Source organism: Channa argus, chromosome 21, assembly GCF_033026475.1.
Source record: "Channa argus isolate prfri chromosome 21, Channa argus male v1.0, whole genome shotgun sequence".
NCBI classification, from domain to species: Eukaryota; Metazoa; Chordata; class Actinopteri; order Anabantiformes; family Channidae; genus Channa; species Channa argus.
In genome coordinates, this window is record NC_090217.1 from 14,580,345 (window position 1) to 14,606,582 (window position 26,238).

A 26,238-nucleotide genomic window follows, 5' to 3' on the forward strand; every position below is an offset into this window, starting at 1 on the left:
TGTTTCAGCGTGTTTATATCACTGGACTGAGGCCTCATGACTCCCATGTCAAATTGAATTATTTGTTCAAGTTAAACATGCATGAATAGATTTAGATTGATATTGTAGAGTATAACAGGACTGGGTGGAAATAAAGTTCTTTAAAGGACAACATCATTGTATCACATTGCTGCTCATTCAGTCCAGTAAGTAAAAAATCTATATGCTGTTAAACAGCCCACTTTCTTTCTGGCCTATTCCAATATATTGATATTTTTGTAATTAAAAACAATAGGAGTAAGTGGAGCAAAAAAAATGTTGCAAGCTGTTTTTTGACATTAAAAACACTTACAGGGGTGATTTCATTAATTTTTAAAGTCCTATGGTTTAAGTTGGGTACTGCACATATATGATTGACAAATGAACATCCCTCTGGCTTCCTCTGCTTCTTGCTGAAAAATACTTCCACGTGACATAATCTGGAGGCGTTTTTCAATCCAGCTTGCTGATTGCAGTTATCTGGATGCTCACACTACAGATGTTTTGGTCTTGAGACCCTTCCAGAAATGCACTGGAATCCTGAGTTTAGCTGGATATTACCTGGAGTAGCCGTAGTTGAGAATGCAAACATCCAAATCATTTGGCCTAGACATTATGGATTTTACCCAGCCGGCTCTCTAGAAAGTCCTAATAATGTCTAATTGAGCACGTGTGAATGAAGCAGGTAATTATCTGAAGAATTGACCATGAGCAAGGGGTCTAAATCCTATGATCGCCACAAAGGTGAACAGATGCAAACTCCCGGCAGCAAATTAAACTAAAGATGAGCTCTAACCAGACAAAACAGAGTATTTCTTGCACAGTTTCACACAGACTGTGTGTACATGCACCAGGTTACCTATTAGCTTTTTCTGGTACTTCGGGAACAGAATTTACATGAACATAAGAAACCTGGTAAGTGGAAATCAGCAGAAAAGTAACCGGATTTCTCTTTTACATCAGACCTATTTTGGAGGCCGGGTTCACAGATTTTAACAGTATACAGTCAGATGTATGCAAGTCAGGTGTGAAAGAGCAACTCTAGAGAATGTCCAGACGTGACCATTTAGTCCATCCTGTTTTTCTAAGAATCTTTCAGATGCCATAATCTGAGTTTAACAGCTGTCTAGATTAAATGATCTGGAGCAGTTTTTCAGCTACAAAAAAAAGAAATACATGGAAAACAGAACACAGTTTAATACTATTTTTATGTCTATTTACATGGACCACAGGGTCAGTGGTTCAATCCCCAGTCCTGGCTCTATGTCAGAGTGTCTCTGGGCAAGACACTGAACCTCTAACAGCCCATTCCCCTCCCCAGCTGTGCAGTGCCGGTCCAAGCCCGGTAGAAATTGGGGAGGGGTTGCATCAAGAAGGGCATCCGGCGTAAAAACTGTGCCAAAGCAACATGGGGACAGTACTTTAGTTAGTACTTTACCAAGCATAATCCTCACGTTCTTAATTAGGTAGCAACTCATTTCAATACAAATGGGGACATGTCTCACCCCTTTGGACAGTGTTGCAGAGGCAATAAGTCATTTACAAGTCAGCTTTCAGAAAACAAGGGAGCCACTTATCACCTATCAACTGCATTGTAGGAAACAAAAGGCTGCATCAGTGTATCAATGTGTATTTGCTTAAATGTCGAGTGATGGATGGTGGATTATAAAGATGCTAATGGTCGACACTGCCGTACCAAAAAAACCAAACAATGCACCATTGAACCACCTTCATCGAAATTCTTTCCCAGGTAATACAGAAGTGACTTTCCACAAAATGACATGTATTTTGAATATGTCGTTTTAGAGGTGAAAATTGAAGTTTAGCATGTTTGTGGCACATGCATCTAGTGTGTGATTCAAGCACAGCATACAGAGTGACTGACATTTATTTTTTAGTCAGTTACCATCAAAACCTATCGGACTTTTATCTGCGTGTCAACAAATTAATGAGCTTGTGTCCTCGGAGAGAAGAGAACTCTGAAAGTGTGACCTTGGTCAACAGGAAACTGTTGAACATTTTCCCCTAGGGGAACATGACACATCTGCCTGGGCATGAATATCTCATGAAGGACCCTTTTAATGTGGAAATGGAAAAGGGCACACACCTTTTAAATTGCAAATGAGAAAATATCAGTCTGCTTTCAAGTGCAGAATGTCAATTAAAACCTCTGTTAGTGACTTCACTTATAAGGTAAATGGGGTTGTTTTGTGTTAGAACAAGGTGAAACTCTGCCTTCATTTTAATTAGAACTATTATTTATGTTCTCAATGACTCCTGGTGTGTGGAAAATACATGCCTGTGCTTTAAAAAACATATAGTCCTCGTTTTTTATTTTAATATGTTAGTCAAATGTTTAAAAAATGTGTGTCTGACAAAAATACACTACTATTAGGTTCCACACATGTTTAATTAACCTGTGGGTCACAATCTGTCAAAAACTAATAAGACCATGATGAAAAATATAATATTTTAAGCAAATTAAAAGAACATTAATCAGCAACTATTTAGGTTAATGATTAATTTTTTGAGTTGAATGAGTAGAAATAACAAAAGTGTGCTAATTTGAGCGGCCTCGTGTGAATATTGTTAGTTTACTTCGGTCTTTTTATCAATACCCTGATGATCTTTGGGTTTGCCACTGCTTGTAAGAGAAAATGGGGAGAATGTGTGGATTGTTTTCCGAAGCACAGAACCAAGTCATGCTGTAAATATGCATGGACTGGCAATTTGAATTTGAAAAAAGGGAGTGGTGGACAATTCCGCTAATAATGAAAACTTAAACCATGACCTCACTGAGCCAGGCGAATCCCTACCGGGGTCTGCAAAAATGTAGACCATTAATAGCAAAATAAATAAACTAATAAATACTTGCTCATATTAACCCACCATTTCTGGAGATGTATTTATTTATATATAACTTTCCATACCCTTTATTTTAGTATTTTAATAATCCAATAATGCTATGTAAATTTTTTACCGATATAAGATATAATTTATTCTGGTGTTTAGGTATGTTGGTGGGATAAAACATCACTTTGGACCCTTTTGTTATAAAAACATTCAGCTTGACTCAAATGACTGGTCGCGGTGTTTTCGGCCCCAGGGGCAGCAGCACGGACTACACTTCCCAGCCGCCCCCTGTGGTCCCTCCCCCCACATACCTCTGCTGTGCGCTCACGCTGCGCTGTGGGGATCCTGCACAGCACAAGTTACCTCAACAGTAGCAGGGAGGCGCACGGCAGAAAAGTTTCTCCACAGGAATGGGCACGTTTCAGAACAACGTTTCCCTCTTATTCACCACATCCACGACCATCGCAACAACAGGGGATTGGATATAAGGACCCGAGCGTGGCGAGACTGGGATTTGGCTTTGGTGAATTTCTTTGCATCGCTTGCGCTTCAAGATCAAACTAAAGAGGGGTGTTCTCCTGTGTGTGGCCTGAAAAAAAAAATGTGTTCCCCTACGCAGATTCGCAAATCTGCGAGGTTTGCCGTGTTTTTCCTGCTGTTTTTGAGGCTACATCATGGATCTGGCGCTAACGCAAGGACGTGTCCCCCTCCTTGCGTGTGTTTTGGGGAGCTTGTGGACTGCAGTCGGCTGAAAAGGAGCCAGATTCCCGACACGATCCCACAATGGACAGTTCAACTGTGAGTCCAATTAAAAAGCCTCTGTGCACCCTGTTATCCTCTTGGATTAGAATTTTAACACTCAATCATTGCTTTATTATTGTGTTATCATTTCACACGTCTGCACTTTGCGGAAAGTAACTGTTTAACTTCAGGTTTTCCCTCAGCGCGGATTGCGATGATCAACATTCCTGGCGTAGTGAAAACGGACTGGGTCTTAAACCACATGAAGAATATAGTATTGCAGCCACAGAAGCACAACCACTTGGTTGTCTTAGCTTTGATTTGGCTAAAAACTGGCCCCCGTTTTACTGTAAATCTGGTTTAGCCAAAAAAAAAAAAAAAAAAACTTTCTGCAGAGCTTTTGTGCTTCATATGAACAGAGTGTGGAAAAAGCCTTATCTGGCCTCACTCATCCTACTTAACACCTACTCACTGATCGATTTGTGTGAGTTCAAGACGGTTTTCTTAATTTATTCTGCTGGTCTTTAAAGCAACAACAGGTCAGCGAGCAGGGAGGCACAAGCAGGCTGCAAGTGTTTGACACTTTAGTGCAGTCACACACCTCTCGGTGAACAAATGCTGCCAGTGCATTCGATTTCATTACACTAAGGCCTCCCAGTGTGTTATCGTGGGTCAGAAGAAGGAGAAGGTGTAGCAGATACAGACAGCAGCACTGGAGATTTAGGACTTATAACAACAGTACTGAGGACTTAGGGACTGAAAGATATGCAGAGGATCTGCAGAGCTTTGACACTGTGCTCAGTGATTGAAGTTAGTGTGTTTTAGTGGTTGTTAGGTTTTCAGCTTTACAGGTCTGCAAAGTCATAAAAGCATAAATCAGATGCAGCCTGTCTGCTGCCTTGGACTGGTTCCTAAACTAATATCTCCATCACTCTCCTGTTTTTCTGCTGGCTCCATAAGTTGAGACAAAGCCTCCTGCACCCGACACAGTTTTAATGGCATGTTCCTCAGCGGTTTCTACAATGCAGATAGTTTTTTCTTGCTGGTTTTTTATTGCCCTGCGTTGACTTGGAATAGTTGATTTGTTTTGATTTTATGTTTTTTTTTTGTTTGTTTTTTGTGCTGTGTGTGAGAGGCTGCAATGCTTCATTCAGCGCCTTGTCCAAGCTGTTGCCCTGCTGTTGAATTTAGTTTTTCTCCTTCTAAAATGTGCTACTCTGGAAACTTGACGTTGCCAGAGAAAATAGACCCAGCCTGAGCCTCATAACCAAGGCCGGCCTTCCAAAGCAAATTTGGAAGAAAAAAAAAAAGTTCCACATGGGGGGAAAAATTCTTTTCACTCTGGCATGCTAATTTATGAGTGGCTCTTAAACCCCTCAAACTGCCCGACCCTTTGTTTTCCAGCACCCCATTATTTCTGCTGATTTAGCAAATCCACAGCTAGCGATGGTCCTGATTAAGGCGGAGCGTGTAGAATTAGTTTGAAACAAACCAAGAGTGGAAAAAAGAGGGAGGGAGATGGAGAGAGGAGCACGAAGGAGTTGGGATTAAGTCATGAACGTCTGATGTCTGAAAGATCTAATGCCTTTTTATTTATTGGGCTTTAAGAGTTCAGCGTGGCAGTAGTTTCACAACAAGAACAAGATGGTTTTGATGACCATTATTTATTAAAGCTCAGCAGTAATGTTTACTTTTATCAGAAATGCTTATGGTGCTTTGGTGCTGCATTTCTTTGGCCAGTTAGCAGGAGAGCTGCTGCTGGAAAACAGGAAGTAAAAGTTGTGATGTGGGTGGTGCTTGTGTATCAGCTAATGCTAATTACTGGGATGTTAGCTTCCTAATATCCCTAAGTTTTAAAGGCCATAGAGACTTTAGGCTTTAGCAGATGGTCTGTGTGTTAAACAGGATGTGTGTTGAGGGCAAAGCACTATGTTGTCTGACTCCTTAGAAAATACAGAAGTATAAATCACGGGCAGTGATTGTGCTTATATTAAGTCTATTTAACCCTGTATTCAGGCTTGTTTTTTCTCTTTTTTTTTTTTTTTTTTTTTGAAATATGAGATGTTTTTTCAAGTCGAAAAACCACATTTATTTGCCCAGGTAACACTTTTCTTCAGTAATAAAAGCTCAGAGAGAACAAAAGAAGGTTGATAATACGAGAGACCCTAGTGGTTTGCATTAGAGCTAATGCTAAGGTTTCAACTTTGCCGTCCTAGCTAGGAGCTAAGCCGCTAGAGTTCATCATACTGATCGTCCTAAATCACAAATGTCACCTTCATTAATTGAAAACTACAACTTATATTTTGTTTTTTCAAAGGTTTGTCCGGCCACAAGTGTTTTCATCCACAGTAGTGTAATTTAACAAACGCATGCCGGAGGATTGTGGATTGTAATTTAAATTCGGTTGCCGTGTCCCATTATTATGCTAATCTAAAGTATTAATGACAGCCCTGAGGAGTAGCTCATTCATTCTCTTTTCAGTGGCTGATAACAGGGCCGAGCTGTACATTTTCACAAGAGGGGCTGTTACAGGGTGATGACTGCATGCAGCACAGTGTGTTATCTCACGGTGCTCAGAGCCTGCTTTGTGAGGGAAGTGGAAGTGTCGGGGCTACTCAGGGTTTATCTAGGGAGCATGATAGGACACCTTTCCCATATGGCCCCCAGTGCTGGAATAACAAAAACAGCAACAACTACGCAGCTGCATGCTTGGAGGGAAAAGGGAAAAACAAGGTGGAGATCAGCTTTAGTGGGGCGAGTAAAACTCTGGTTGAGTGGTTCGTGAAACTTTCCAATAAAGGACAAAAACAGACCCAAGGAAATTCGACAGGGGTGTTTGAGACGTATGAAAGGCATCCCTCTCGCTTTTCCCGGTATTGCGAATACATTAGCAGTTGTTAGGTTCTTCCCCTCCTCCCAGTGCTCCTTGATGGATTCCAGATGAGGGAGGTGAGGAGGAGAAGGAGGGGGTGAGGGTGAGGGGGGTGTAAAAAAAAAAAAAAAAAAAAAAAGTGTCTGGCACCACAGCGCTGATCGTGCGCAGCATGGCCAATAATTCCACCACTTCATGGTGCATGAGGCTCCACTTGCCAGACTCCTTGAGCTGGTTTTCAGGCTTCTTTTCAAAACAGGCAGCAAAAAGAAGAGGCGCCCAAGGCTGCTTCAGCTGAGTCCAAGGCCAGCCTCAGTCTAGTTTGAGTCAGGCCAAGATCCAGTGGGGGCTCAGATCAAATCAGGACATAGCCCAGAGCTAATTTAGCACTTACCAAAAACAAGATGGGCAATATGCAAGTTACGTCCCTCTAAATGTACCAGTCCTGATCTCCAGAAATGGGCACACTGACAGAAAACCATTAAGCATCAGTTTACTGCTACAGAATAATCAAGACGCACTATAACGTGCTAGAGGTCTGAGGTCTTGTACATACTCTTCAGCTCATAAACTACTAATACTGTTAGATTTGGTCTGAAGGTTTGTAACTATTAATGTCAAACAGGAATGTGATTAATACACGTCCAGACACCAGAAAAGAGCCCTGGACCAAGCCTTGGCTAGTACTGAAGACTCGACTCCAGTATTTTATACCTCGCCAGGTTTCGGACTCATTTCAGCACAAAAACAATCTTTCTCTACAATAACTTATCAGCTTGTCTGTTTTGGATCTGCTTCTCAGCGGATGCCTGGATCTGAAGCGAGATGTTTTGGCCTGGAGCCTCAGTTCACTGTTGAAAAAGAAGGGATGGAAGCCTTTTCTTCTTGGGGCTTGAATGTGAAGCAGTTTGTTTTGGAACTTTGGATGGAGCTCGAGCACAATCAATTCAGTCCGTGAAAAAACTAGAGATATTTCTTGAAGTAAGCGTAAAAAAAAAAATCCATCTGTCATTTGTTTAGTATTGTTTTAAATGTTAATTTGGAGGGGATTCACTTAGAGTTTGCTAAGCCAACCCCAGCCACAGATAGTGGCTGTTTAATAAATTGAAGGTTCCTTTAAACGAGTTTGGAAACAGTTTATTGAAAACCAGGACACTTTTTTGGGGATTCATGGTGACTTTAGTTCATTTGTCTCGTTCTCCTGTTTCTGACAGTATGTCAGTCATAAATCCAATTCTTGCTTATTTTGTCTGACCATGTCGTCTCGTTTCATCACCGTCGATCTTACGACATTTCTCTAGACTTTACAGTTTAATTACAGTGATTTCTCTTTGATGCACTTCCTCTGTTCACAGTGTTACGGCACAATAACACAGAGAATTCATATGTAATTATGTTTGCTGTGTAGACCCAAATAGAAGACTACAGCATTTTTGGAAAACATGGTGTTTAGTGTATACTTTTCCCTTACTTGTTCCTTTTTTCTTTTTTTTTTTTCACAGGGACCTGAGCCACAACAAATTGCAGGTGCTTGACAGTACTCTGTTTTCCAGACTACAACATTTAAGGGAAATGTAAGTATGCCCTCTGTTTTTAGCGCTCACCAAGGTAAACACTAGACTTTCCGAACACCTTTACTGTCCTATATGTTGCAGGCCTTTCTTCTAATGGTGTCTTTTTCTATAAATACACAGAAAGCTGAACCATAATGAACTGGAGGTTATACCTGATTTGGGACCATATGCTTCAAACATCACAATGCTCATTCTGTAAGTAAAACACCTCTCTGAACAATCCTCAGCCAAAGTTGTCGTTGCTGGTTTAAAGTGGTGAGCTGGGAAGTGGTTCCTCCCCCTTCCTTCTCTCTAGAGAGCAGCCCTTTGGTTGAGCCGGTTCCCAGACGGGGGCAGTCAGAGACATGGCAGCCAGCCCCAGACAGGTCACATGTTCGAAAACAAATGCCATCAACAGAAATGGAAATGTTTTGTTTGGAGGCTTTCGCTGCCGTTGGGGTATTTTTAACCTGGGGGCAGTGACGTGATGCTTAAACGAAAGAAAGGGAAAAAGAAAAAATAATCCAAATTTGGTGATTTTTCTGTTTAGGCTTTAACATAATGATGACATAATTCTACGCGGGGGTATGACGCTCAGAAATAAATGTTGGTCGATTTGGACACAGTCTCTTGGTCTGTTACCTTAAAGAAAACCTTTAGGAGTTCATCAAGTGCTTGGCTGTTCTCATGCTGATTGCTTCTCTGCCTTTTGGCTAAGATCAAGGGTAGTATCTGTTGTCATTGGTTTAATGTCTGTTATGTCCTTAACCAGCATATTATGCAGATTTTTCAAACCGGGACCTGATGCTGTGACTTGTGTTCGCTCCGGCTGATAAAATTCAAAAATGTCTTGAAAACTGTAACCAGACCATACATTGGAATATTGTTGTCCAATACGTGCTTTCAGAACAACAACAGATATTAGCGTGCAAAACCTCAACAATTTGATTTGCTTTCTGTGGCCTGCTCTCCAAAACCAAGCGACATGAAGTTATTGTGGAAGAATGTATCAGTCTCCAGACTACATGAGGCGCAGTCAAGCCCCGACAAGACACTGTGCGGCAGCCGCGGGGCATGCAGCTGTCAGCCGTCCACAGTTTGTTTGCACTTTTAGTGCAGGAGTGTCACCTCCAGCTATAAGTTTCGGCGGAGGAAGATGTGTGGCATGTTTTTTTTTTTTTTAATGCAAGACAGGCCATTTAAACCTTAGAAGTCATATGTGACCGCATTACTTGAGGGGGGTTCTTTGCAAGTTTTAATGCTGCCTGTGGTAACTTGGGTTTGAAGTTGAATATAAATACTATAAAGTTGCCTTGTGAAGTGAAAAATTTTTTTTTTTTATATTTGTTCCATATATAGAGCCATTTTGGGTGAATGGCTGAATTGTTTCCCCCTGAATGATTTGAAAGAGGTCACAGGCTCTTTGACAACTGCTGTGTGCGATGTCCAAGTACCCTTCAGCAATTCGGGATTAGAAAGCAGAGGTCCTGCACAGATTCACTTTTTTAAATTCCAGACTTTCTCCAAACCATAATTTCTTGGTTTCATCTGTTTACTCGTAATTGTGTAACCCATGCTATATCGCGCTCCAGATAAATAAAGAACTTTTAACAGGAGAACATAATATCACTCTGGAGAGGTAAAAAAAACTCCAAGGAACGAGACAGACAGAAAGGAGGTGGATGATATTTAGAAATGACAGGGATTTTTTTCACAGCCATTGCTCATTTACATTAGTTACCTGATGATCCCACATTTTGGTTTTGTTGCTTGTAGACTTGTGGAGTCATTTTGGAAGAAGAACATGTTATCTCATCTTTCAAAAGTTACGTGGTGTCACTTAGTGGTGGTGTCACTTGTTTTAATAGATGCCTCCATGAGTTGCAGATTGGCATGAAATGATCTGAACGGCTGCATTCTTCCCATAATGGTTTGTGGTTGGTTTTAAAACAGGTCACAGACACTCATGTTCTACATCTGTGCACTGTCCAAGTTCTCTTGGGCAACTCTGAAATACAAAGCAGATTTTCTGCACCGATTAATATTTAAATCGTCCTTTTCAAGCCGTGGTTTTCTCATTGTTATGAATAACATGCAAGAGACATCTCACAAGCTGCATTTTTCTGAAGTATTTGAAGCTTTAGAGGGTAAAGAAACAAAGTTGTTGAGGTATCAGATTTACAAGAGAAAATACACAATATTACAAATACTGTTAGACCTGCCAGAGTTTTAACCAGCTATTCAGGCTAATAGTTTGAACGAGTTTGAAAGCTGCCTTGTAACATCATTCCAAATCAGTAATCGTGTGAATTGGAATAGTGTTTACAATATTTCAAGTTGCATGTTTGCCATTCACAGTTGCTATTATGATAAGTTTCTAAGTTTAAAAAAACAACAACATTATTTTGCTCTGCTCTTTATAGTTATTGTCATGGTTATTCATGTTGGCTTGAGCACACACCAGATTAACGTTTTTTTTTAAAAGCAGCATATGTTTTATTGTTATTGACAGCAGCATAAAATGAATAATAAAGAAAATGCAGAACTTTATGGCAAACCTGTCAACCTAGTGAAAACTGACTATTTGTGTAATATTAGCATTACATTCTTGTCAGATGGCATATTCACGACCATATCTTATTTAAAATTAGTCATTTGAAATTATTAATATTAATAGTATATTAAATATTACTCTTATAGGGAAAGAGCCTGCAGAAAAGACAACTATTACCAGCCGCACTGCCTGTGCTGGCTGCTACCATCCTTCCTGAGATTAGGTGCCATAGTGTGATTACTTATTTATTTTTTTAACTTCCACTGGAACTATTTTTCCAACATTTCTCTCCCTCCTTCAGTTTCTCCGAGCTGGGTGGGTAGTAAAGGAAAAAAAAAGACCTCGGGGTATCAAATACCACTTATTCAAACAGCCAGTCAGACATAGCGGCAGCTCTAGCCGACTTCTTTGACCTCGCAGCTCAGAGTAAAAACAAACGGCAATAACCCTGCAGCTGGTAGTAATTGAGTCGTGATCATCTTAATTAATTGAACAATTTCCCAGGAATTTATGGAGGGGGTAAACCCCACCGCCACTAAATCCCCTAGCCTTTGTTCAGGGGGGGTTCAACAAATGACCTGAGATTCCAGGTCTGATTAGGTATATATGGAAGTGAACTTCTTGGTATGTCTGCAGACATGGGAAACCAGCTGAAGATGACAATAACAAACCAAACAGCAATTATAGTTATAATCATGTACATCATCCTAAGAAATGTATCCAGTGAATTGATCCAGGACTGTAAATAATGAATATTGTTATTATCAGATGGTTTTGTGATTAATCCCATTATTCTTAATTCTATTGTCCAATCAGCCATAAAACACCAGATGCTATTTAGATTAAAATAAAAGAAAACATCTCTTATCATTGATCTATTATTGGCTTAGTTGTTTCTTAAGACAGCGTTTTACATTTTCCATTCTGTGAAGATCTGAGCAGTGTGAGCAGCAATATCCTCCATAGTGGATCAGATATGAAGGAGTAGTGCCCCATATAAGTCATGACCACGTAGTCTGATTGACAGGTGATTTCCTGGAAAGGCAGTGCAGAAACACACATTTATCAGCTTAAGCAACACAAATTGATGATTTTTTTTAGCTTTGAAGGCTACAAAGAAAAACTCTAATACGTCAAGAATGTTACAGCTCCCCTGTCATTTTATATGAAGGTCCTTAAGTTCACATGTTAATATGATCCATGCTTCGTTCCGCTCCAACAGAGAGCCAGCGTGTTAATATGATCAGCCATTTGCAAGAGATATGAGCAGTTTAATATTGTGTCTCAACAGCAAACACAGCCCTGGATTTCATTACAGGCGCCACTGCAGAGAGAGAGAGAGAGAGAGAGAGTCATCAGACGGCTTCTCAAAACTCAGTTCTTTTTCCAATAGGAAATACCACACACACAAATGCGCCACCACACGTGTGCACACATAAACACATGCAGTCGATGGCGACGAGACAAATTTTTGAAAAAGCAACTTTCCATACGAAGAACTTGCCCCATTAAAAGAATTAGTTGCTGCTCAGTGGACTGTGACAGCAAAACCTGCTCAAGAGTTTTACAGAACAACATAACTTTTCAGTGTCTAAATGTGGTCAGTTCGATGGTGGTGGAGGCCGAACATATTGTGGAATTTGGTCAAGACTTCTGGCAGGTGTGTACTCCTGTGAAACCTTGATGCTGTTATTATCCAAAAGGTCTACGTGTATACTTGCCTCAGATTAATAAGTACATATTTTATCAATAGTAAAGATGCTTCGGCCGGTTATATTGACACATGCTACTCCTTTCTAACAGCAGCAAAGCCGTGCAACCGCAATCGTAATCGTTCCATAATGACGTTATCTCATGGCAAATTGGAGGAACAAATTCGAAGCATGTGTAATTAAAGTGTACAATGCAGGGTTTGTGTGGGTTCGAGTGGCAGTGTAGATGAGGGGGAGAAGGGAAAGCAGCAAGGTTTGCTCTGCGTTTTTGCTGTTGACTGGCCTTGCAGATACTGTAGCTGTACAGTAAAGTTAAAGTTGACTTAATGGTTATAGAACTGCAAAATGACAGCCAATCTTCGAGCCCATCCCCTCATCCTCAGGCAGGAAGCATGCACCAAACCCCTTCCCCACCCCATGGATCTACTTTCCCCCTTAGAGAGACTGGAAAGACTGGTTCTTTCTCAAGGGGCGGCCCTCCTTCTCTCAGCGACCAGTCAGTGGAACATGAAAACTGAGATACAGGTGGTGTGTGGTGCTTTTGTTTGGGTCCTCGGGGCTGTGGTGCATGGAAAGCCCTCTGCAAATCTCCAAACAATAGAGCCGCCTGTGCCGTTTTCATTTTAAACAATGAGCTGATGTATTTTATTATAGTCTGTACACGAGTAAATTTCCTTCTAGTTTTTGAGCAATTTTGACATTTTTATGCTGTTAGTGGAGACATGGCATATTTTCAAAGGGGTAAGGACAGGAAAACTATGTGCCATGTAGAGACCTGATCTATTACAGCAATAATTTGATTATAGCTGTTTCCGTTCATCAAAAATTAGCACATTTGTGTAATTTGACAAACTTTTACACTTTTGAGATCTTCTACCCCCACCTTGCTGGCCCCCTTGCCTACTGCCTTTCTCTGGCACGACACCAAGCTTGAGTCTGAGCAGAGACATGCTCTGGCGGGCTCCGGCAAACTCTGCGGGCTGCCATCCATCCTGGATTTGTGTTGACTGGCGAATCGTCTCCTCTGCATGCTTTGGGTAAAAAGATTACCGACAGGTGCTGCACTTCCTAAATGGAGAAAGCAATCAACACACATTGAAAATAGGTCAGAGTTTTGTTTTTTTTTCAGTGTTAACGCTGCGGTTTGAGTAACGGAGGCATCTCAATTTCACAGCAGAGTGGTGCCATGTTGTCTCACTGCCTCAGGTGGACGAAATCAGTGTAAAATCTGAAATCAAAAGTACACTAAGCAGCAGTGTCAGCGGGAGCAGGCATGTGAAGAAAAAGATGATAATATCTGATTAGCATTATGTGATTATTACATTTATAGATCTAAGATATTTGTCATTTTATGCCCTTACAACCAATGAAAAGGTTGTTCTAATAAGCATAAATTAAATTATTAATGCTTAAATTGCGACAGTATGCTGGTGCCATTTTTAGTTTTAAAGCTGCAAATAATGATGAGATAATCAGCAGAATTCTTTTGATTCACACAATATTAATTCATATAATATCGGTATTGGTATGTAAAGTGATGGAAAATTGTCCCAGTACAGTTTCTTGGTCAAATCAACATTCTACAATCCAAAAATAGTACATTTATATCACATAACAAAAGGTAAATCTTTATTGGAGGAAGCTGAAATATCGTAACATTTATTATACCTGCTTGATAAATGAATGGAACAATCAATAATCACGATAGTTCCTAAGAATGACTCTACACTTTGGGACAGTTGACTGACAGACTTCAGATGACACATCCTAAATTAAACCCTCTTTTTAAAATCGGCTTCTGACCAGTTTCAAGTCGTCTTAGAAAAAAGAAACGGATAAACGAACAGGTCTGTGGTCAGTAAGGTGTCATTGGAAGACCGGGAGGGGGGGGAAGGGGGGGGGTGAGTGTAACGCGACAATGAACACTGAAAACGAGGCCTGTAGTCTGGTACATTGGAGGGAATTCCTGCCTCCCCCCCTCACTCTCGCCCTCTCTCTCTCTCTACTCCAGAGCCCCATACACAAAGACGACACTGTACAGCCTCTGTTTATAACTAAGCAGTCTCTGCACTGCAATTTGGGAGGCGTGCAGTTCAGGAAATTGCTGGCCTCTGCCAAGGCATGCTTTCACTGAGGGAACGGTATTCATCAGCCAAGTAATTGGCAGGTTACTTTTTTAAATACCTTGTTAGTAATTACCTTATAAACAAAATAACACATTTCTAAACTGAAAGGTTCTATGGACCTGGTGTGAAAAGAAGCACCCTTGATCGCGCTTAACAATGTATGAAACACGCATACAACATTGGCAGTGACAGAGAGTTTCACACTGGGTGGTAAGTTTTAGCATGAGAGTTTGTCGTTTTTCATTACCACGGGCTAATCGAGTCACTTGGATGTTTGCATATCTGGCAACATGAATCTGGTGTGCACCGCTGCTCGAATACACAGTATTTTTGTCATTTATTGGAGCAATGGTTGTTTGTATTTTCAGAGCAAACAACAGGATCACCAAGATCTCCGCAGAGCAGCTCCAGCCATTCCACGCTCTGGAAACGCTCGACCTCAGCAACAACAACATTGTGGATATAAAGGCCAACTCCTTCCCCGCTCTGCCTCTCAAGAACCTGTGAGTATCACCATTGGTGTCGATACCCAGATGTGCTTTTTAATTTGCTAATTATGCCGCTGACGTATTGTGAGCCGGAATATTATGTATTAAAGGTTTTAATCATGTTCAGAACCTCGCCGCAACCCAAAGCATTTATCAAACTGTGGAAAAATGCTTTTTACTGATGGATTATATTATTTCTTGGAAACCAAGCATTTGTGTCTGACAGTTAATCTAACAGTTAAGTTGTAATGCAGATTTTTTTTTATTTTTTTATGCTTTAACAAACCACCACCTCAAATCTTTCATTCTCAGGTTCCTCAACAACAATCGCATCTCATTGCTGGAGACAGGCTGTTTTACCAACTTGTCCAGCAGTCTGCAGGTTCTCCGGCTCAACCGCAACCGCCTTTCAACCATCCCAGCCAAGATCTTCCAGCTGCCCAACCTCCAGCATCTGTAAGGACTACAAATTATATTAATTAACAATGAATGGCTTTTAATATCTTATATCTGCATGCATAGTTGTCAAACATAGTCTGCACATCCATGAAACGTGTTAAAATCCATAAAAAAAAATGCTAAATATAAACCGATTTGTTTTTTTGAATAACTTATGTCATACTGATCAGAGTGGGAGCTGCTCTGTAAAACTGAGGACACATCTTTAAAAATCCTCTCTATCATCCCTGTAGCTGCTCTCCTGATTAGCTGACTCCTTATTGCTTTGGCTCTGATGCAAAGTGCTGGGTTTGTGTTTCAGAGAGCTGAGCAGGAACCGAGTGCGCAGGGTGGAGGGCCTGACATTCCATGGACTGCATGCTCTTCGCTCCCTGAAGATGCAGAGAAATGGCCTCAGTCGCCTGATGGATGGAGCCTTCTGGGGCCTCAGCAACATGGAAGTCCTGTAAGGAGCTTTAGCAGCGATGTGCATCAAGATTCTTTTCCAGCATAATGTAAAGTAATACAAACGGAATACAAAGTCTCACTGTACGTGTGTGTTTGCGTGCGGCTCTGCAGGCAGCTGGACTACAACAACCTGACGGAGGTGAGCAAAGGCTGGCTGTATGGCCTGCTGACTCTGCAGCAGCTCCACCTCAGTCACAACGCCATCAGCAGGATTCGACCTGACGCCTGGGAGTTCTGCCAGAAACTCAGTGAGCTGTGAGTCCATCTATTTTTTTTTTTTTCATCTCTCCACCCCCTTCCACTGCACCCCTCTCTGTCTTGCCCCCACCTCCCTCTTGTTATTCCCTCTTCACTTTCCATTCACACTCTGAACTCCCAACACTTCTGTGTGTAGCCCTCTCCTCCCCTCTGGCACTCCTGCCTGCCCTTCCTCACACTCTAGTTCCTCCCGTCACCAGTCCCCACGTACACACACACACACACACACACACACACACACACACACACACACACACACACACACACACACACACACACACACACACACACACACACACACACACACACACACACAGGCACACAGGCACACAGCAGTGCCTCTTATCCCCTGCCAGGCGTTGGCAACATTTAAAGCACTGCCAAAGTATTACACACTTCTTTTCCTCTTTTCTGCTTTGCTCTTGCTTGAGCCAAAACAATGCAAGCTGCATTTATTTTTCATCCAATGCTTACTGTACTTTCTTTCCTTATGAAATACTCCATTTCTCTCTGACTTTAGTGATTTTTCCCACCCGTCCACACACATTCCTAGCAGCAGATTGAATTTCCTTTGTTGTGGCTGTTGTTTACAGCAGCAGTCAGTTCAGCATTTGGAGTGTCTGGAGCAGTTTTTTTTTTTTTTTTTTACAGATCAGTTGTTGTTCTTTTCCCTCTGTTTCTCTGGCTCTTATCACACGAACCTGGAAGTAAACAAGCCGCCTGTTGGCTGGGAACGTACCCAGCTATCTGATGCGCTCTCATCTGAGTTTACTTAAAAATAAAAAATAAAAATACAAAAGGAAAAGAAAAAAGGAGAAATGAGCTGCTGGGAATGATTTGGTCTATGATTTTGATGCAAAATTAGATTTTCTCAAAACTTTTTCGAATTTCCAGGATTTTAAGGCTTGTAATAGAATAAATATGACAACTTGAAACAGTGCAGCACAATAGGGTGCAAAAAGCTGCCCTTTTCTTTGTTATAAATATGAGATTTGTTGCTAAACTGGAAAGTTTTTTTAAAGTCGTATAATAGAGATTTGTAAAAATTTGATACCAGAACCTTCAAATGAGGAAAAAGTGTAAAACAGCCTACGTACACTGCATGTTGACTGGGAGTTGGGAGAAATGACTGTATATGTGGATATTTTAATGTAATAAAGAGTGATTAAAAGTAGGTAACTTTATCTGTTTTGTGTTAGTATTACATTATTTTTATATATTTTTTTTTTTCCCTACAGCAACCTCTCCTCTAATCATCTAACCAGACTGGAGGAATCCAGTTTTGTAGGTCTCAGCCTCCTGGACGAGCTGCACATTGGAAACAACCGTGTTAGCTTCATTGCAGACGGAGCGTTCCGTGGCCTCACCAACCTGCAGATGCTGTGAGTTGAATAGAACCTTTTTAATGTAACAAACGCCACGTGGTGAGAAAAGACTTTTGTCGTATTAATGGTAACTTACCATTAACCGGTTAATTCAGTCCACAGGCTCAAAGCAGAATTAGTCTGATACAAAAGCAAAAATTAGTTCAAAACTCAAAACTACAAAGCCTAACTTAACCCTTTAAAATCTGAACAAATTCTGTAAAAAAAAAAAAAAAAAAAAAAAAATCTGAATTCAAGACAATTATATAAAAATTATTATAAAAATAATGGACTACTTGTTTATAGCTTTAGGAGAAAACTCTTTGCGTTATCAGTGTTCCAGCTCACAGTAACATGAAGGATACCTATAAATCCGTATGCTGCTTTCTTTTTTGCCCCTCCCAGTCTCTTTAAACCCACCTCCACCATCAATCCTCTGCCTGAGTGGAAATATCCTGCCTGATTTGTTTTGGGGATGTGAAATAGATTACTGTGTTGAGTTCTCTCCGCACACATAAAAAAACCTCCAACAGGCAAAACCTCGACCTCAACAACCTCCCCTCCCGCTTCTACCCTTCCTCCACCATGCTTCCACATCCAAACATCCCCCACTTTCCCACAGAGAGCCTCCGTAACATTTCCCCCTGGTTGGGATTTTTTTAACTGGAGCCAAATGTGAGCTGTGCTGCTGAGGTCAGTGTAGGGCAGGTGTGGAGCTAGGTGGACCTTGCCTCAGGGCTTCAAACCTACCACCCCGATACACACACACACACACACACACACACACACACACACACACACACACACACACACACACACACACACACACACACACATGCTCAATCTCAATCAGCCATAACCAGGCATGCTGAGGAGGAAAATAACTGCTGCATTAAAGCAGCTGAGGGATCAAAGGAGGCAATTTCTGAGAAATTCTTGGCTTTTAGTTATGTTTATACTCTAATGTTGTGTATTTAGTTGTTTGGTGCATTTTTTTTTCTGTGGAACACAGAATAAATTTGCCCCTATTTATTCTATCAGCCACAGTTTGATGGCTAAAAAAGTTGACTTTAAGTGTTATCAGGGTTTTTTGTTTAGCTGATGTTTGAGGATTAACAAAAAGGCAGAGAGAGATTTCTGTACCCCAAATACTAAAAGCTAGACTGGAAATAAGTTGTACCAGCTATTCTTATTAAACTTGAAAAGATAATTTTTGCTACAAGACCGAAAAACTAAACACATGGAGTTAACTTAACAATACGTTAGTTTGCTGAACTAAATTGTAGTGACCCTTAAAATAGAAATAATCTCTCCACTAGAAATAATAACCCACTTAACTAATCGTAATATCATAATATGATTAGTTAAGTGAATAAAGGATTAGCTCAGTTTGTAAGGCCGTCGTCCACAGGGTCAGTGGTTCAATCCTCGGTACCTCGGCAGGACACTTAACCCCAAAAAACCCATTCTTCTCCCGAGCTGTGCAGTGCTGGTCCAAGCCCGGTAGAAATTGGGGAGGGTTGCGTCAGGAAGGGCATCCAGCGTAAAAACTGTGCCAAATCAACGTGGGGACACTGATCTGCTGTGGCGACACTGAACTCACGGGATAAGACGAAAGGACAAAACATCTGACATATACATCTTTGGTAAAACACAATTTATAAACGTCTGTTCTTTAATGGTGAAGAACAGAAAGCACCAGTCTTGTTTACTAAAAAAGTAACTCGCGTGGTACAACTGTTTTGTTTGTGATGGGTAAATTTCAGCCCATGTCACGGTTAATTTTTCTCATGTACACAAGAAAAAACTAAAATGAATCTCTGGTTAAAAGAAATCTTGGAAAATGTCAATAAGAGAAATAAAGCAGATGTAGTAAATGGGGAGGTTTGAATGGAATCAACGATTTAACAAAAACTAATTGATGTGTTAAACATTACAGCTTCATGATGCATTTAATCGTTAGATGAATATCAGTGGCAACTTTTCCTTTTAACTCAAATACATTTTTAAATTACAAGCGTCCTATATTTATTCGCTAAGATGTAGTTCACAAGCATCACATTGCTTTCTTGTAAAATGTGTTTTTTTTACCTATACAACACAGCAAGGCCATTTCTGACTTACCACAAAGGCCAGAAAGTAGCTTCCTGTAAGGCCTGGCACTGCTTTGAATATAATTTGGAACAAACATTTTCATCCTCATACAAAATGCAAAGTCACATAAAGTTTTATTAACGTCGCAAGGGTGGTTGTTCTCTGGGTGTGGAGTTTTTTTTATAATGTGGTCTGTCTTTGTTTCTATTGAAAGGGACCTCAAAAATAATGAAATCTCCTGGACCATTGAAGACATGAATGGGCCTTTTTCTGCACTGGACAAACTGAAAAAACTGTGAGTTCATGATTGTTCGTACGATGACGTCGGAACAGATGAACGAATAAGGTCGGAGAGTAACACTGAGGTTTGAAATTGACCAGGCTTTTGTCATTTTTCCCAGGTTTCTGCAGGGGAACCAGATCCGGTCGGTGACCAAGAAGTCTTTCTCTGGCCTGGAAGCACTGCAGCACCTGTGAGTCGGCCTCGTGTTTCACTGATTGTTTCCAAAAGTCCAAGCTGTAAACTAAGCGGGGTGAATCACACTGAGACACAGAGGCTGTTTGTTAGAGCTGTACACTCAAACTGTCTTCTTCCATTCCTCTGCTTTGATGTGGAATCAAGAAAAAAACTTTGCCATTAGTATCTTAACGTGTGCCAGACTATATCGATCACCAAGTCAACTGAAGAGAATTGTGTGTGTGGAGTGTACAACAGCTGCATTTGATTCTAATTAGAGTTTTTTCCCAGCCTTTGCCAAAGTTCAAAGCAGCCCAGAGTTGGGCCTCTCTTGATTAACACAGCAAACTGCTGCCCAGAGTTTTATTGTTCTGGAGCCCAGACCTTCTTTTTCTTCTCTCCATTGAAGTTTTTGCAGCCTTCACTCCATACGGCTGGTGTTGGCAGAAATTAGCCGCCGTCTTTCTGTAAAGATCTTAACGGTCCCGATGTCTTTTCTCTTTTCTCCACAGAGATTTGAGTAACAACGCAATCATGTCCATCCAAGCGAACGCCTTCTCTCAAATGAAGAACCTGCAGGAGCTGTAAGTGTGATCATGTTTAAGGACTTCAGCTTCAGTTAGTGTTTCGGCATTGATGTGGGACAGATCCACCAGGTGAAACTCATTATGGTTTGCTGGGAAAGTCGGCACCAAACGGCGCTTACTTCAACATTTAGAAGAGCTTCACAGATTCCTTTTGTCTCCAACCACTAATGCACAGTTCTCCAGGAATCTTTACTTTTTTCTTTAAATTATTGTGATTCAATGGATCATATGTTAAAAGACGAACTACATCTACGTTATTTGTGTATTGCTTCGAGCATTGTTCACATGGGAATCATGTTTCAGGGAAAACCTGGTGAGTTAACAGAGTGCATTGTGAGAAACAAAATCTGCAGAAGAGTGTAATTTGTCCTTTAGAATTTCCAGTAAACAATTATCATATGATTTGTATATAAATCCTTTTCCTTTTTGTTCCTTTGTCCATCTATATGTCAGCCAAAACATTCACTAAAATTACTGGGGGCTTGACAGGAATGTTTTTCACTAATATTGATAGAAAAACGTATTGCTTAGCAAATGAAATGTTCTCCTGTGCTCTCCCCCTGGCAGCCATCTGAACACCTCCAGCCTGCTGTGCGACTGCCAACTCAAGTGGCTTCCCGTCTGGGTGGCAGAGCAAACCTTCATGTCCTGCTTCAATGCCAGCTGCGCCCACCCGCAAATGCTGAAGGGCAGGAGCTTGTTCGTTGTCAGCCAGGAGGAGTTTGTGTGTGGTGAGTGATACATTCACTTGGTGTAACACCTTTACACACACACACACACACACATACACACTGTAATCCCTCAAAAACAGCCATTTATCCAAGGCAGGTTTTCCATGTACAAACTGACCTAGATTGTTCAGTATTTTCCTTCCTGACTGGGACACTATGGAAATTCACCAAGTGTTAAGCTTTTCTGGTTACCATAGGAGAGAACTAAGTGGGGAATAATTCACTTCTGGTTTTCCCATTTTTCCAATCGTATTCAACCCCAATTTCAGAAGAAAAGACATATAATGCAAAAGCACATAATGTAAACTTGACGTTGTACAGCAGGCTAAAATGCTCCCTGTTTTTCCTCACGCAGATGACTTCCCAAAGCCTCAGATCACTGTACAGCCCGAGACCCAGTCGGCCCTCAAAGGCACCAATGTGACATTCGTGTGCTCGGCAGCCAGCTCCAGCGACTCACCCATGACCTTTGCCTGGAAGAAAGACAATGAAGTCCTGAACGATGCGGAGATCCACAACCAGGCCCATCTGCGAGTGCAAGGCGGAGCCGGTGGCGAGACGGAGGTGACGGAGTATACGACCACCTTGCAGCTTCGCAATGTGGAGTTCTCCAATGAAGGGAAATACCAGTGTGTCATCTCCAACCACTTTGGATCATCCTATTCGACCAAGGCCAGACTCACTGTCAACAGTAAGTTAGCTCTGTGTCTCATATACAAGGTCCTGAAACACAAGGTCACTTTGTTGTAATAATGGATATTATCTAATAATAATCTTGCTAGAAGATCAACCAAGATGGTGGGTGTGTTTGTGTGTGAACACGTGAAAACAATGATGGTTATGGTTTTGCAATAATGTTTGTCAAGGCAATAAATCCCATAAGCATCCAAAGCACTAACTTCTAGGAAAAGTTTACAATTTAAAGTCCATTTAATTAGCAGTCGGTGCCTATTTTAAAAAAGAACTGTCAACTTCTCAGTTCATCCCAATTTAAGATATTTGTGCTGTTTCCAGTGCTCCCTTCCTTTACCAAGACGCCCATGGACCTAAGTATCCGGACTGGGGTGATGGCCAGACTGGAATGTGCTGCCGTGGGTCACCCTTCCCCACAGATTGCCTGGCAGAAAGACGGAGGCACTGACTTTCCTGCCGCTCGCGAACGCCGCATGCACGTCATGCCAGAGGACGACGTGTTTTTCATTGTGGATGTCAAGGCTGAGGATATTGGCGTTTACAGCTGCACGGCACAAAACACAGCTGGGGCCATTTCTGCAAACGCTACGCTGACTGTTTTAGGTGAGAAACGTCACTGTCAGAGCAGAAAGTCACTAGGCAGATTGAATTTCCAGAAAGAATTAATTAAGAACCAATCAATACTTGCGCTCTGCTTTGCTGTCTCACTAATTTTTCTGGCGTCTGTCCCTCTTACAGAAACACCCTTCTTTCTGCGACCCCTCGAAGATCGCACCGTGGCCAAGGGTGAGACCGCCGTACTCCAGTGTATCGCTGGCGGTAGCCCACCCCCAAAGCTGAACTGGACCAAAGACGACAGTCCTTTGATAGTGACCGAGCGCCACTTCTTTGCGGCTGCTAACCAGCTCCTCATCATTGTTGACGCAGCTGAGGCCGATGCTGGGAAGTACACCTGCGAGATGTCCAACGCTTTGGGCACCGAGAGGGGCAACGTTCGGCTGGCGGTCACATCAAACCCCAATTGCGACCCAGGCAATCAGGGCAACATAGACTTCGGCGCGGTGGGTGGGGCAGGACCTGATGGTGATGATGGGTGGACCACAGTGGGCATCGTTATCATAGCAGTGGTGTGTTGTGTTGTTGGTACTTCGCTGGTTTGGGTTGTGATCATCTACCACACCCGTCGACGCAGTGAGGACTGCAGCATCACCAACACAGGTGAACTTACAATGTCTTTACTGGTTTGATTTATCTTGTTTTCATTATCCTCCAAGGCTCACTATAAACTTTAAGCCTATTGTTTGAAGATGTAAGAGTGTTTTAGTGTAATTTGAATTGATGTCTCTGTACTCCAGATGAGACCAATCTGCCTGCAGACATCCCCAGCTACCTGTCCTCCCAGGGCACACTGGCTGACCGACAGGAAGGCTATATCCTGTCTGAGAGTGGCAGCAGCCATCAGTACATGACATCATCTCTCAGTGGATTCTACCTTCAGTCCAGAGACTTAAATGGTAACACTTCCTCTTTTTTTTTTTTCGTCCTAAACATTAAACATCAACATCACATTTGTCTTACATGATACTGTTCCTTTACTCGCACAGGTCTTTGTCAGCTGGACACTGGAAGTGAAACAGACATGGAGGCAGCCATTGATCCTCTGCTGTGCCATTATCAAGGTCCAATAAGCTCACTGCTTCGCAGGGACAACATGTACACCACTGATCCTTCAGAAGTCTTCACAGGTCTGTCCAAAATTCATAACAAATGGAAAATGTCATGCTGTAACTGTTGATGATCCAGAACACTATTGTCAAGTATCCCTAAGGTACATAAAGTTATTAATTTGCGCTTGTTACTTTTAGGCTGTACCATGGACCAAAGGCAGGTCTGCATTGACTCCTACAGTGGCAGCCTGACTAGCTCTAAAAGGAGGGACTACTTCCTGTCTGACCATTTCGACATTTGCTCTTCCACTGTCCTGATGCAACTTCCCAATGGAAGTCTCCATCACAGCTCCTCTCACCAGCAGAGCGACCACCGCCCGTCCAAGGAGGAGGGAGATGTGAACGACTATGGGAGACCTCACGAGTGCCTTTCTCCCTCCAACACCTTCATGGGTAGATCTTAATTTAAATGATCGCTTGTCCAAGCTTTCCAGATTTTAACCGTTTAGTCTGACTTATTTATTTATTTATTGATTGATTTTTGCTCCTTCCTCACAAAGGAACATTCGGGAAAGCTCCATGGAGGCCTCAGCAGGACCTGTACACAGGATTTGACCCCCCGCCAGTGATGTGCAACAGAGTAGCCCTACATGAGAACCCCTATGCTGCTCCTGATGGGGATTCAGACCACAGGGACTCGGCGTCAGAGCAGAGCAGCAGTGTTTACGAACAGCCCTTTGACAGCAGGACTGATCCCTTCCCACAGCGCAGAACGAGCACTTAGCCCGGGTGACCGGGCTCTCGTTTGCTCTTGGTTTTCATGAAGAGGATGACCAAAAATTCAAATTACTACCTCACTGAATAGACACTTTTCCAATAAAGACTCTTTAAATATGCAATGAGTGAATGTAAAGGACGATGTCATGCTCCTACAGAAACGACGAGGAGCATACCAACAGCTGTTCTTAAAGGACACCGCTTCAGTTAAATAAATAAAAATATACTTTTATATAAAGTTTATTCTATTTTGTAAATTGTATATAAACAGATCCTGTTATTTTTGCTTACCTTTTTATGTATGAGTATTTTGCAGCATTTGCATATTCAGTTATTCCGGCTTTGAATGAAGCAATATTTTGCACATTTGTAAACAATAAAACACTAATGTGCTGCTACATTCAATCAGTGCTTACGTGTCCTCATTCACGATACTGTCTTTATCCTCGCAGGACTTTTATTAGAGATTGGAAGGAGCTGGTGCTGGTGGTGGGTCTTTTAATGCTGGCCTTTTAAAACAGAACCACAGACCGCCAAGGATGGTGCAGGTCTGTCATCAGTCAGCCCCCCCACAGAGAAAGAGAATGAGAGAGGATGTTCAACTCTTTAGTATCACAGCCTCATTCCAGTTATTAAGCACAATATTTTTCAGCAGCATCGCTTAGCTGAATGTATAAGTTAAAAACTGTTTCACTCTAGGCTGCTACTCCTATGAGAATAAATACTGCTCCTGTGTACAGTTTGGTAAAGTTGGGTTCAACTCTGAAAATACACAGTACATTGTACATACATATTAGTAATACATAATTTGTGAAGGCCCAATGGTCGTTCTTATTATTCTTAAATATGCAAAGGGATTAGTCTTAAAGTATAAAAGTTAATGAGGCCTTTAGTGTTACCAAAAATAGAAAAAGTGCCACTGCGCCTAACAATACCACTATATCAGATAGTAATCCTTGTACTCGTGCAATAGTACTTTACTGATATTACTGCTTGAACCACCTTTAATAACGGCTCCATTATTAAAAATGATAATAATTACTGAATATTAATAATGACATGCAATCTCTACTAACCCACAAATTGCTGTTGGAATAGCGTGGCACAATATACTTAAGCCCAAACGAGAGCCTCTCTGCGTGCTGGATGAGTCATTCCCCCCCCTCCCTGATCCCCCAGCCCTACTCACCTGGCGGTTTGTTGTTTCAGGCCTCTTCTCTTCGACATAAGGGAAAAAGGTGTGCTTGTGCACTGGGCTAGCTGTCGAAACTTGCACTTGGAAGGCGTCTTGCGGCTCCCTGCCCGCCCCAGTGGAGCTGTGTTTACTAAATGGCAGATTGACGATGGTGGTGCCAGCAGTTTGGAGGGGATTTAGTCAGATTCCCTATTCAAGGCCAGTTGCTTCAGTCTTGCGTTCAAACATAGCAACATAAAAAGTACTGGAGTGAAAACTAGTAAAACGGACTTCTTTTTGTTTTCATTATGTTCATGCCGATGGTGTGTTTGGGTTGCCACTCTCACTCAGTTTGTGTATGGAAATGCTGATGATGAGATTTGCTTTCATAGGATGTGTTATTTCTCTCCCATCCTTCTGGCTGACTAATGTTTATGTACACCTGGCTGCTGGCTGTGCAGGGCTGGTTTCTATGCCTTTACTCCACTGTAAAGGAATGAGGGGGCTTGTTGGAAGTCTTGCCAGGTCTTTGGAAAGGCTGCGATTAAGACAAGATGGTGGAGCCACACACATCCCAACACCTGGGAAACAGCTGCTGCTGCTGCTGCTGCTG

At 41.7% G+C, this 26,238-nt stretch overlaps 1 protein-coding gene and 1 pseudogene across 1 annotated transcript; both read left to right on the top strand.

The window, feature by feature from the left end:
• The first annotated feature begins 3,217 nt into the window (after window positions 1–3,217).
• Window positions 3,218–24,856, top strand: lrig3 (leucine-rich repeats and immunoglobulin-like domains 3). Its single transcript, XM_067490510.1, has 19 exons — window positions 3,218–3,669; window positions 7,987–8,058; window positions 8,179–8,253; window positions 14,798–14,932; window positions 15,230–15,373; window positions 15,678–15,821; window positions 15,935–16,078; window positions 17,320–17,463; window positions 19,754–19,834; window positions 19,941–20,012; window positions 20,509–20,580; window positions 21,151–21,314; window positions 21,670–22,005; window positions 22,329–22,610; window positions 22,746–23,225; window positions 23,363–23,521; window positions 23,612–23,752; window positions 23,873–24,127; window positions 24,235–24,856. The coding sequence occupies exons 1-19, from the start codon at window positions 3,473–3,475 to the stop codon at window positions 24,456–24,458; spliced, it is 3,321 nt and encodes a 1,106-aa protein (XP_067346611.1). The 5' UTR covers window positions 3,218–3,472; the 3' UTR covers window positions 24,459–24,856.
• LOC137107043 (U2 spliceosomal RNA) lies at window positions 8,731–8,911 on the top strand (annotated as a pseudogene).
• Window positions 24,857–26,238: the final 1,382 nt, after the last annotated feature.

Bases quoted from the DNA above. Each gene is read 5' to 3' on its own strand.
- lrig3 (XM_067490510.1), top strand. From the start codon at position 3,473: ATGTGTTCCCCTACGCAGATTCGCAAATCTGCGAGGTTTGCCGTGTTT. The intron at 22,611-22,745 runs GTGAGAAACGTC...TCCCTCTTACAG, and splicing joins CGCTACGCTGACTGTTTTAG to AAACACCCTTCTTTCTGCGA. The intron at 24,128-24,234 runs GTAGATCTTAAT...TTCCTCACAAAG, and splicing joins TCCCTCCAACACCTTCATGG to GAACATTCGGGAAAGCTCCA.